This window comes from Dipodomys merriami, unplaced genomic scaffold (genome assembly GCF_024711535.1).
Source record: "Dipodomys merriami isolate MVZ:Mamm:240054 unplaced genomic scaffold, mDipMer1.0.p SCAF_2, whole genome shotgun sequence".
Taxonomy (NCBI): Eukaryota; Metazoa; Chordata; class Mammalia; order Rodentia; family Heteromyidae; genus Dipodomys; species Dipodomys merriami.
The window spans coordinates 92,755,038-92,768,741 of NW_027203381.1; the positions used below are offsets into that span (position 1 = coordinate 92,755,038).

General features: G+C 35.0%; 1 protein-coding gene across 4 annotated transcripts in view; it reads right to left on the reverse strand.

The window, feature by feature from the left end:
- Nsun3 (NOP2/Sun RNA methyltransferase 3) overlaps window positions 1–13,704 on the reverse strand; it is a 49,023-nt gene that overhangs the window by 22,560 nt on the left and 12,759 nt on the right. For all 4 annotated transcript variants that reach the window (XM_070030431.1, XM_070030429.1, XM_070030430.1 and 1 more), the window contains exons 4-5: window positions 10,408–10,562; window positions 9,192–9,313 (exon numbers count right to left, since the gene is read on the reverse strand). In XM_070030431.1, the coding sequence (XP_069886532.1) occupies window positions 9,192–9,313; window positions 10,408–10,562 (277 nt within the window). The remainder of the gene's footprint in view (window positions 1–9,191; window positions 9,314–10,407; window positions 10,563–13,704) is intronic.

Sequence of the window (13,704 nt, forward strand, 5' to 3'; positions counted from 1 at the left end):
CTGTAGCTCCCAACCACATATAAGGTATTTTCATGAACTATTCTAGTGAAATAGTTCAAGGCAACAACAGGAAGACTAACAGGCATAATGTCTAACAGGCATAATGCCCTGTGGTGTTTGATCCCCAGAATGGCCAAAAATAAAAATAAAAGAGAAAGGCAACAAACAAACAAATCAAAGAAATGCAATATAGTATGATGTAGATAGTAGAACACCAATTTTTTTTGAGGCAGGGTCTTGCTATGTAGAACAGGCTAATCCAAGGCTGAGATTCGTCTGCCTCAGCCTCCTGAGTTTCAGGAATGCATACATATGCCGCCATGCTCAAGTAATATTTTACCATGTTTATAAACTAAAAAGTTTGAATCAGAGATGATAAACCCAACAATAACAGTAGTGAAGTCAAACAAGACTTAAATCAACCATGTTCATGACTAGCTTTGGATATCTTGCAAACCTTTTGTAATTACATTTAATGTTGAGTATTTTGTTAATGAATTCTTGTTAAAGGATATAAAGGCTCAGTGTTATAACATGAGATCTGAGCACCAGTTTCAATTGCAAGTACCATACACATAAAAGAGAAAAGGAAGAAAGATAAAAATGAACTGCATGCTATTTTATTTCAGAACCTCTGATTCCTGTCCATAAACCCTAGTAGAATACTTTCAAAAGAAGAGGAGGAAGAAAAGTATTGTCAACATCAGTAGAAATAAAAAATAGTTTGCTTTTGTTTCCTGGATTCCAAAATATGACTAATCATTGGACAATAGTACAAAAAGTTACATGAATTACTTGAACTTTAAAAAGAAAGTTGAGGGGCTGGGAAGGTGGCTCAGTGGTAGAGTGCTTGCCTTGCATGCACAAGGCCCTGGGTTCAACTCCTCAGTGCTGTGGCTCAAGTGGTAGAGCACTAGCCTTGAGCTGAAGAGCTGAGGGACAGTGTCCAGGACCAGAATTCAGGCCCCACAACTGACCAAAAAAATAATTAAAAAAATAAAAATAAAGCTGAAATAGTAGTGGAAGTCTTCCATTCTGCTAGAACTACATATCCAAAATTGATACGTACAATATAAGCACATCAAATTTCTGGTCACTAGGTGATAAATGATAAGGGACCATATACCAGTCACCAGGTACCCTTCATCTCAGCTTCAGAGCATCAGAGAATAGATGTCAGTAATTTTTAAAATGTTTCTTTTAAAATACAATTCTTGCTGTCAGAGTACCACTTTTTAAGGATTGTTATCTGGATGATTTATACAAATCTTTAAAACATTACCCAATAATCTAAGCTTCCTTTTTCAATGAGTTCACAAATTGGATTTTACTTGTCAAGTAGTAAGAAAAGAAGATCAGAAGAGGTCAGTATTTTATATGTGATTGATTTTCTTCCAGGAAATGGATGACATGATACATTACTGCAATAAGATACCCACATTTTTGTAATAAATCATATTCTTCAGTTAGTGCTTTCTCACTGAAAATCATATAAGCTTCACTTGTAAAAATATCATAACCACTTTCTAAAAAGAACATGTATGTCATTTTCAGTATATTTTTCACATTATGTTATTCTTGGTATATTTAAATGCAAATGCAGAAAATAAATTTGACTCTGGTAAGTACATATGGTATGTATTATGTATATTATATACCAGAAATAAGCGGCTCAAGTAATTTTGAGAAGATATAACAAAGATGTATGTTTAAATGGTATACTACAGATAAAATTGGTTTTTGTTCAATTATCCCATTAATCATTGTTCTTCTTCTTGTACTCTGGGCCTGAGTATTGTCCCTCAGCATTTCAGCTCAAGGGTAGTGGTCTACCACTTGAGCCAAAATGCCACTTATGGGTTTCTGAGTGATTTAATGAAAATAAGAGTTTCACGGACTTTCCTGACCAGGCTGGCTTTGAACCGCGATTCTCAGCTCTCAGCCTCCTAAGAAGCTAGGAGTACAGGCATGAGCCACTGGCACCCGGCTTTGTTCTGCATTCTTATATTTTGAAATTAATTTGGGGGACATTTCTGTGAAAGAATTTTATATAACTTTAGATAACTTCATGTTTTATAAATTAAAAGGAGTTACTAATTTTCCATTTTTATGGATAAATTCAAGAGTCTGTATTAAGTGCATGATAAACCCAGATGCTTTGATAACTTTGCTCCTGTCATCATTTTACTTTTCATCAGTTTCATGACTACTTTTTGATTTTGTATAATTTTAACACGTGTCAATGTTAAAAAAGACTTTTGAAAAGAATATTATAGGAAAGTATATATTTTAATGGATGAATGCTTACCTAGCATGTTCAATATAATTCCTGCACCTCAAAGTCATAAGCAAAAAAGCAAAACAATACAAAAAAATCATACATCTACTAACAGGTCTTAAAAAAAAATAGTAACAGCCTGGAGTCAGTGGCTGACACCTGTAATCCTAGTTAGCTACTCAGGAAGCTGAAATTAGAAGACCACAGTTTGAAGCCAGATCAAGAAGGGGAAGTCCTAGATAGTCTTATCTCAAATTAACCACAAAAAGCCAGAAGTGTGGCTGTGGTTCAAGTGGTAGAGTGCCAACTTTGAACAAAAGAGCTCAGGGACAGTGCCAAGAATTCAAGTTCAAGGATGAACGCGCACACACACACACACACACACACACACACACACACACACACACACACACACACACACACACACACACACACACACACACACACACACACACACACACACACTGGTAACATACACTATTAGTGTTTGTACACACACCTGTAGTCCCAGCACATGGGAATCTGAAGTAGGAGGACACTATTATATCAGCCTGGATCAGATCCTTTTATTTTAGGGGACATAAATCATAGGGAAAAATAGATTTAAAAATTAACACAAAAAATTTCTACTAAATAAATTATGTTTCACTTATGTAACATATCCACAAAAACCTTCTCAAAATTGATACTTAGTTATAAAATACTTGGCCAGACATTATTGTCTTTTCAAAAGTTAAAATTCTCAATACCATTAAGAATAATTATCTAGCCAGGTGCCAGTGGCTCACGGCTGTAATCCTAGCTACTAAGGAGGCTAAGATCTGAGGATTGTGGTTAAAGCCAGCCTGGGCAGGAAAGTCCATGAGACTCTTATCTCCAATAAACCACCAGAAAATCAGAAGTGGTGCTGTGGCTCAAGCAGTAGAACACTCGCCTTGAGCTGAAGAGCTGAGGGACAGCGCCCAGGCCCAGCCCAGTGACCAACAACAACAACAAAAAAGAATAATTATTTAATACAATTTCAAATAATCTTTGGTAAAGTAAATATATAGCCACAGACAGCATAAGCTTATCTATCAAAAAACAAATGTAGACAGAGGTTTAGTATTCAATAAAATAGTTTAACCAAAAAGTTTAATATAGTTGCCTAATTTTTTCCTTAAGGTATGGTCCAGCTATGAGCTTAGGGTGGCCTAGAGCTGGATATCCCCCGTGTCTCAGCTTCTCTAGGGTTGTGATTACAGGCAGGTATCACCATACCTGGCTCACTTAGTTGTCTCTTGGCTACACTTTCCATTCCTTTTCTCCATTTTGATTACCATCCTTTGTCTATGGTATAAAATCAGGTGATTCTTGCTTGCTTTCTGATTGCTCTTCAAAAATACAGGTAAGGAACTGCTAACAATGATTTATAGTTTAAATAAAACTCATACACAACAATTTATTCTCTTGTGCATAAATTTTTATCTCTTATTATGAAGTAAAAAGAATTGCCTTTTGTTAAAATAGTAAGTTTGTGAGGAAGATTTCAGAGACAGGCAAGGGAAAATTCTCTGTAAATGATACAGTGATAAAATAGTTATCTCTGATGGAAAAAAATTACTATAGTCTGTTCATTCTCTGAAGTTAAAGGCAAAAGATAAAAGAGAGATTGTGTCTCGTATTATCATTTTTTCCTTTATCTTTTTAACCCCAAGAATTCTAGGTGTCAAAAAATCAAGCCATTTTCTATGCCTGTACAACTGTGTGCCCCACTCTTCCCCTTTATCATCATTATCACACAGACCAAAGACTTGGTTTCAGCTGTCTTTAAGTTGATCTAAAGCCTTTTATACAGACTAAACAGAAGAGATAAGGAAGGCAGAACACCCACTCAAGAAAAAAGATGATGACTGGTTGAAGACTTTTCTCAATCACATGTGATTATGTGTAAATCTATGCTTATTACCTCTGGCTTCCCCAATTTCTGACCTGTCCATATGCTACTAAAGTGATGCGATACTAAAGAAATTTTTGTCTGGGAAATAAGGAGATGGAAGAGTAAAGTAGCTACTAAGGTTTTTCATAAGAGATATAGGTAAGTATATGAATGATCTTTCTAAATGATGAATGATATGTTATAGGTTATTAAGAAAATATTATTAAATGGGAGACACAACCAAATTAAAACCCAAAGAATTCTTTAGATTCATAAAAACAATAGCAATCAAAATAAATGATATGAATTGCTTTTCATTTATTCCTAATTACCTTGGAGCACAATAATAATTATATCATTATATCAGATTAAGTTTTGTGATAAAATTTAATTATATCAGTAAATTCTAAATACTCCATTTTATAACTTAATATGTTTTAAATCTGTCTACCATTCTCCTCCTGTATGCCAGATGCCAAATTTTACAGTAAAAAATAAAAACAATAAAACAATCCTTACTCCAAGAGGTTTGAGTCTTATCTAAAAGTGAGATAACGAAAGGTAAATATCTAACACAGAAAGTAATACACACATTTTTAATGATGGCCAAGATATTAGAAAAGTATCAACTCCCAGATCTAGAGAATCTATTGAAGCTTTCAGTAAAGAGATGTCAGAAGTGATTCCTGAAGAAACAGCAGAGTTTGCCAACAGAAAGGGAGAATTAGTTAGAAATCAAAAGCAAAAGAAATAAGAAATGCTTTCACCTGAGACTTTAGAACTCAAACACACTGAATAGCATACAGGTGGAGATGATAAAATGGGCACAATTAAAAAATAGTTCAAAGTAATAAGATTAGTGGAATAAGAGTAAGTCAGGTCACAAGACATGTCTTTTATAGAGCTTGCACCAAATGTAATAGGGTATTGCACACATATTACCACAGGTTCAAGGACAGCTTGGGCAACATCTTAAGACCGCCTCCAAAACAAAAAGTAAATAAAACTTCAACAGAAAGTCTTGTTGAGCAACAGGGAACGACTTCAGGATTTTCAGAAGGTAATCTGGAGATTAAGTTTGTATTACATTCTCAATTTTGTGGGATGAATGGATTAAATGAAAATTAAGAAAAATGTAAGGAAAGCATCTATGAAGAAGGAAGGAAAAAAGAAAACAAGTAATCACAAATATCAAGAGAAAAAAAAAGCATTTTAAGTGGGCACAACCAGGCAACAAAATCATACAAAAGATTAAATAACATGACAATTTTTTGGAAAATAGTTCAAATATTAAAAATTGTGTTCCTCAATTTTAAAACTCCATGTTAGCCAAGAAATAATGGTACTCCTGACCAATAAGAAATTATGGTATACCTGACCAATGAGACCAATTAAAGGACATCATGCAAGAACAAAAAGAAAGAAAATCCATATAATACCATGGATTGATCCTCCTGGATTTTTCACTGACTTTAAAGAGAATAAAGTGCATACATATATGTAGACAAAATAGTAGCAATTATTTTAAATGTATCTTTCTGTATTTATTTAGTTGTGAGAAGGTATAAAAAGTTTTAAGACTATAAGCCAAACTTGAAACCAGTAATTAGCTTTGCAAAGAAAGGAAGCTTATTGATTCAACAGGATTAAATGTTTTTATTACAATATTAGGGAGTATTGAAACATGCCTGTTATCCCAACACTCAGGAAGTTGAGGCCAGAAAACAGCCCATCTGGACTACCAAGTGAGATTATCTCAAAAAAAAAAAAAAAAAAGGGAATAGCAACAATGGGGGTGGGAGGATGGAGAGGGGAAGGGATGAAAGGGGAAACAAAGGAGGAGGCAACATTGCTTGATATGAAATGTACTCACTGTCTTGACCATATAATTGTAACCCCTCTGTATGGTATTTTCATAATAATAATAATAAAAATAATAATAAAAAGAAATAGCAACAACAAAAAGAAACTAAACACATTTTTAAAATTGGAAATTTATTTTTTATAATAGAATAAGTAAAAGTAAGATAGAAAATTACTCATTTACCAATTCATAGGTCTTTGTAACTTTAATGAAAATAGGTTTGGAAGATTGAAGGACCATAAAATAAATAAAATAGATTGAGATAAAATGGAAAGAAAAGAGGTGAATAAAACAGAAAATACAAAGAGATTTGTTGTTGTTGTAGGTACTGGGGCTTGAATTTAAGGCCTGGGCTTTTATCTCTGAGCTTTCTTTGCTCAAGGCTAGTGAGACACATGCTACTTTCAGCTTTTTCTGAATAGTTTAAAGGAGATAAGATTCTCTGGGATTTTCCTGCCCAAGCTGGCTTCAAACTGTGATCCTCAGATCTCAGTCGCCTGAGTAGCTAGATTTATAGGTATGGGCCACCAGCACCCAGCACAAAAATCCTTTGTAATGAATAAGTATAAAAAAATGGTTTGTTCTTCTCATGAGACAGAAGAAAAAAGAAACATTCTTAGTGAGCCTCGATGCTTACCAATACCCTATAAAAACAAAACAAAAAACCCTCAAAGGCCACAATACTTAAGTCAGAACAGAACAGGATTTAGTATCTTCATTAAGGTGTAAGGGATAAAAATAGCAAGGCCCAGAGTAGCAGAAATTAACTAACCTCCAAGCCAGATCAAAGAAATGAGAAAAGTGATTTTGGTAGATTAGTAACCCACAAGCTAAAAAGGGAAGTGGGCTGACAGTTTTCAAAATGCTTGAGAGTTTTAGTATATGAAAGGCATATATTAAGAACATTTCAAACAAAGTGGACGAACTGCCAGATAAGAGATAATTAGAAAAAAATTTAGGAAATCCTAAAATGAATCACCATACTCAGCCAGTCCATGATCAGATATAAGAATAAAACTATTATTAGCTTTGGTTATATGTTTACATGTTTGTGTTTATTGCTATGTATTAGTGAGAAGCTGTAAATAAGGAACCATTTAACTCTTACATATTTCAGAGAAATTTTGTTAAACATGTTTATCATTTAAATATTGTTTCAGTATGTTTCCCAAAGCTTTATATGCTGGACGCTTGGTCCTCCTTGGTGCTTGCAGTGGTGTGGACATGGTAGAATCTTTGTGTGTGTGAGTGAACTCAGAAACTGGGTTCTGTCCCTGAGTTTCTTTTTGCTCAAAGCTAGCACTCTAACACTTAAGTCACAACTCCATGTCTGGGTTTTTTGTTTTTTTTTTTGTAGTTTAGCCTCACAGACTTTTCTGCCCTGGCTGAAGATCTCAGCCATAAGAATAGCTAGGTTTACAAAGGTGTGCCACTGACTCCCAACAATGGCAGGATCTTTAAGAGATGATACAAAGCAAGAAGTAGATAGGTCCTCAAACACAACTTTGGAAAAGAATTAATATAGTTTGGATTCTGGTTGGTTCCTGTAAGAGTGATATATTGTTTCAGAATAAGCAAAATAAACAAAACTATCTCCTCTGATCCCTCTTTGGCTCCCTATTATGCCATGTGTGCTCCACTTTTTCCACATCCATTCTCACTGCAGTACTATCCCCTATAGTGTGATATCAACAGAGGTACCAATCACAACCAATTTGATGCTGGTGCCATTCTCTTACATCTCTAAAAATGTAATTCAAATAAACTTGTTTTGAAAACAAAATATACAGACTCAGGCATTTTGTTATGACAATAGAGAATGGAATAAGACAACATTAATAACAGGAATTATTTGAAAAGAGTGTATAAATCAAAATCTCTTTTGTAACTCAGATCCAAAATGTTCATAAATATCTCTAATATTAAAGAAACAATGTCTTTTTTTTTTGTAACCAACTCATGATTTATTCAGTTCATCACTTCCCGATGTTCAGGGTGAAAGAGAATATATGTAAACTAATGCCCTATTCATCTATGCAGTGTGATTCACTGAATTTCTTTTTTTTTATTGTGAAAATACTGTACAGAGGGGTTACAATTACATGGGCAAGATAATGAGTACATTTCTTATCAAGCATTGTAGCCTTGAACATTCCTCAATATAATAAAGGCTGTATATGACAAACCTACAGCCAGCATTATACTTAATGGTGAAAAACTAAAGCCATTTCCTCTTAACTCAGGAACGAGACAAGGACGTCCACTCTCTCCACTTCTCTTCAATCTAGTATTAGAATGCCTAGCTACAGCAATAAGACAAGATGCAAACATAAAGGGGATCCAAATAGAGAAAGAAGAAGTGAAACTCTCCCTCTTTGCAGATGACATGATCTTGTATTTTAAGAATCCCATAGACTCCATTCCCAAATAACTCAAGCTGATTCAAAACTTTGGCAAAGTAGCAGGTATAAAATTAACCCTCAAAAATCAATGGCTTTTCTGTATGCCAACAATGAGAAAAGTGTGGCTAAAATTAGGAAAGCAATTGCATTCGTAATAGCCTCACAAAAAATAAAATACCTAGGAATTAACTTAACCAAAGAAGTGAAGGACCTCTATGATGAAAACTTAAAAAACTTGAAAAAGGAAATCAAAATAAATAAACAATGTCTTGTTAGCCCATTTATTTCTGGAAAACTCTTAGGAAGAAAATAAATGCAAACAACTGGTTATATCTTTCTAGGTAGCCAACTTACCCAGAAAATTACTAAAATAAGCATCCAAAACTTCTTCTAAGAGGAGTGCTCATATTCTGATGAAAGAAAGAATAGAGGTGGCAAAGCCTAGCCTTGGGATGGTCCCAGGTAGAAAATGCCCTTGAACCATAGCAGAATCCTTGGTGCCCATTTAAACATAATGAAATGACCCTGCATTTCAGTAAGAAGAAGGAAGAATTACAGCATGAGAATTGAAAAGGAGGCTGGAAGTTTTTTAGTTTGGCCTTCAGGGGAAATAATCACTACACTGACATAGGAAACCCTCCATTCAGGGGACTGAATAGGCTTGGTTACATCTATTTAAATTTCATTAGAATTCAAACTATGTGTTGTATTAGTATTAGTAGTCCTCACCTTAAGAGTTCAATTTGTAGCAAAGGCAAATTCCTCCTTTGATGTATCCTATAGGCTGCCTTCTGAGAATCAGAAGAGAACAACCAACTCCGATCATTTGAACATGGAGCATCAACTAACACCTAAAAGAGGGAAAAGAAAAAATGATGCAAATATATCCTAGACATAAAGTGCACAGAGAAGCTACATGACAAACAGCAATAAGTAAGTAACATCTATTTGGGACCCAAAATACAACATGGTAAGTTCTTCTTTATAACATTTCCTCACTATTAGTTTTCAGAAAATTTTCCTATGTAATTTCGGTGTTCAGGTTTAGTTTGTATGTTTATTTTCTGTGTTAGTAGGGGAGAAGATGAGAGGAATAAAATCTAATAATGGTTACTAATGACATTTGATATTCTTTTCTTTTTTGACAGTACTGAGAATTGAACTCCAGGCCTCATAAATGAAAGGCAGGCTTTCTACTACTGGACCCATGCCCCAACCTCCTTTTTTGCCTTGGATAATTTTGAAGTAGATTTTCTACTTTATGCTCAAGCTTGTCTAGACTACTATCCTCCTATTTGTGTTTCCCCATGTCACCAGAGTGACAAGTATGGACTTCCTCTTCAGGTGGGATAACAAAGACCATCCATTGGTTGAGATGGAGCACCACAGATTTGTTTTTACATAGGCTGGCTCCAAACTATCATGTACTGATCTCTACCACTCAAGTAACTAGTATTATATGCATGACCCACCAAACCTTACAACATTTGATATTTTTGATGGTCATAACATAAACTAACAAAAGTTACTTATTTTAAACTGACACTCTTAAATAGTTAAACTTTCAGCCTTTATTTTAAGAACCAATACTACATTTGACTTTACTGAGTGACTTTTTTCTGAATTCTCACACTCTCAAATGAAAAGTTATTGAATTAAAGCAATACAGTACCAGTATGTATGTATTGACTCAAATAATATCTGATCTCTTCTTGAGTACTTCTGAGGTAGCAGTAAGTAGAAAATGTCCTATAATCCCTAACTCCAATGTTACTGTTTCCTCTGAACCATATTGGCCATCTGATGATGACTTCTATGTTTACTCTATCAAAATTCCTCAAAGTACTGAGAAACTTTATAGCAAGCACAAGGAAAACAACTTGAAAGCAACATAACAGTGGTATCAGTGGTAGCCCATCAGTTTGTTGCAACGTAATAAAAGTACCTTGTCAAATGCTTCAGGTTGGGCATGTCCCAATTCTCTGCCATCGAATTCTGACACTTGAATTACATTTATCAAAGATTGTGGGATGAATGATTCTAGTGTCTGCCTCAGCCATCTCAATCTCAGACTATCAAATTCATTACAATGAAGATAACCTAAATATAAAGTTTCAAATGAAAATAGAATTGACAAATTATTTTCAGCAATATATATATATATATATACTATATACTGTATATATACTACTATACACACACATATACACTCTTGAGACAGAGAGACAGAGAGAGAGAAAAGTCAATTCATCATGGGCATTAAAAAAGACTTGATGTTTATTCAATATCTTGTTCTTTAAAAACTGAAATACTGACACAAGTATACATGTAATAAAACATTTATAATAGGCATGGCTCCATATCCTCCCAGAAGCTCTCCTACTTCATCAATTCATTCTAATTGAGAGGGATGAAAATCTATAAATAATTATGCAATCCAAAAGATATGCTATACAAACAATATGTTAAACACAGTTCTCACACTAAAGCACAAGCCATTAAAAGAAGAGAATATATTCTACTACAAATGTAGAGTTTCTTCTGTGGCATGTGTTTTATTTAAAATGAAGGAAGGTAGTGTGTTGGATTCCTTAATTTGATTTACATTGTGTGCTGGGAAGACTTCAAGAAAGATAATTATTTAAGTGTCTCAGTTCTAGCTACCTTGCAGAATGTTTATTTTTTTTTTTAGGATTAATTGCGATAAGTTTTTGGGAGCAAAATGGTGGCTGCATAAGACCCATGAGTTATTGTATTCCCATAGTCTTACTCATTTGAACAGGTATTTGCATACCAAACTCCTTTTATACAGGCTAAGGAAGCTAGGTGAAAAACTATAGTCTCTGGTTTGAATATAATAAAGATGCAAAAAGGAAAGATTTGTCATGGTATCCCTTCCTCAACTGAAAGTAGTGTGACATGGGTAGAGAGATTTTTCCTACTTGCAGACAGGGAAGGAATTAAGTTCAGACATTCAGGCCCATCACATTGAAACTAAGGCAGAGCTTCATAATCCATGTTCTCAGGCTAGTACTTGAAGACTGAGCTCTACACCTTTCTTAGCCAGCCAATGAGTCTACTATCAATTGGGCAGAAGGGTGAGGAGCAAGACTCCATTCACTGGGGAGTAGAAACTTTGCTTGAAGCTCACTGTCAAGAACAGAATAGTAGAGATCAAATACCCTCTTAGCTCTTAAACTGTTTAGTAGTAGGTATAAACCTGAATCTTGATGAGACATACTTATGTTTCAGCATATATCACTGTTAGATTTTGCATGGGTCTGATGCATACCCTTAAGACTGTGCAGGTCTGGCAATTTTGAGACTCAGGTGTGCCCCCAGCTAGCATCAAGGCAAGAAAATAGGAGGCTATCTCTACTAGCCCTCCTACAATGTTAGACAGCACAGAAAACAAATAAGACTCATTCTATGGAGTAAAGAAAAGACCGCTGGCTCGCACCTGTAATCCTAGCTACTAAGAAGGCTGAGATTTGAAGATTGCGGTTGAAAGCCAGCCCAGGTAAAAAAGTTTGTGAGACTCTTACCTCCAATAAACCACTAGAAAACCGGAAGTGGCACTGTGGTTCAAGTGGTAGAGCACTAGCCTTGAGCTGAAGAGCTGAGGGACAGCGCACAGGCCCAGAGTTCAAGCCCCCCGATGGACAAAAAAAAAAAAAAAAAGGAAAGAAAGAAAGAAAAATGAACATAGGAGCCTTAGAACTCAGTGCCAGACTAGTGAAATCTATACTGGGCATATTCTAATAAAAGTTTCCTGTTCCCAAGCTAGTGCCTTTGGATGGAACCTCTGGTTATACCTTAATGCCATGGCTGATTGGAAACTTAAATTTAGACAGCATCACCTGTGCCTGATTGCAGCAATCCTGGGCCATGAGCACACCTCAGCAGCAGATAGTCCTTATGCTGTGCCAGTCTCAACAGGTGTGGGCTCTGGGTGTAACTCAGGGTGGTTACAACTCTAGTAGCCTTGGAATTGCTCCTTTTATTCATCCCTGACCCCAGACAAAAAAGAGAAATTAATCTCCAACTTGAACTAAAAGGGCACTATGCTTCAAGTCACTGAAAAGGAGCCTGGGGCCAGGCCTATCATGGTATGGCTTTGTGTCAGGCAAAATCCAGCAATTTCTGGATGAGGCATTTGATCCTAATCTGACCTCATATAGAATTTTGCAGGCACAGATTAGCCTACTTAGAGCATCAAGCCTATGAAGGATATGGACACAATTGTGTTTAAGGGATCCCCTGGGACTGAAACAGAAACAAGGCTTGGACTCTATGCAAACGTGAAATTAGGGTGCCATCTAGTGCTAAATTACCAGAAAGGCCCACAGAACTAGAGGAAGTAAGTACATAGTCTAGTTTCTGTAAAAACTGGCACAAATGCAGATTAAGTGAAATAAATACCTAGTTCTTCTGTGCACAGACTATATCCTTATGTAGAAAACAACAAGATGTAGAAAAGAAAATATTAAAGAAAACAAAATCTCATTAATCCTTCAATAATCTTCAGATACTCAGTGGCAAAATATAGGAGAAATAGGAAGCTTAAAGATAGATTGAGCACTGGTTTTTTTTTTGCCTTGATAGCACTTTTTATAATCTGAAAATATTTCATGTTGATTTATATTATTTCATGAAAATGCAGGTATAGAAGACAAAGACAGAGACCATATATGCAATCTAAATAGAGAAAACTGCCTAGAGCTAGGACTCTAAAGTGTTAGACCCTTCATACATTACTTGCCTATGTAATGAAAGGGCCATAAAGGCTAATGATAAAATTGTCTCTGCTACTTGTAAATAATGTTATAACTTCACAAAAGCACAAAATTGCAACAAAGAATTTGCTTAAAAATTAAGTGACATTAGATTAAAACGTATTTGGGAATAAAACCACTTTAATGTTCTGGGTTACTAAACATTTATTATAGACTAGACACAGCCTGTCTCTAACTCATCTACAAATCAGCACAGTATCATGGTGAAACTTCAAAAATGAAGAAATAATTCAGATCTTGGCACTGCCATTTAGGCAGTTTAGTTAATTTCTCGTTGCCTCAGTTTCATGTGTAAAAATGTGGTTAATAATCATTAACTCAAGCCATGTAGAGCTAAGAGAGGCATTATATATTAGTGATAGTCACACCATGATTTTCTAATTTCTAGGATTTCTAAGATTTTTTATGAAGATATAAAATATTGGAAAAATATATTGGAAATACAG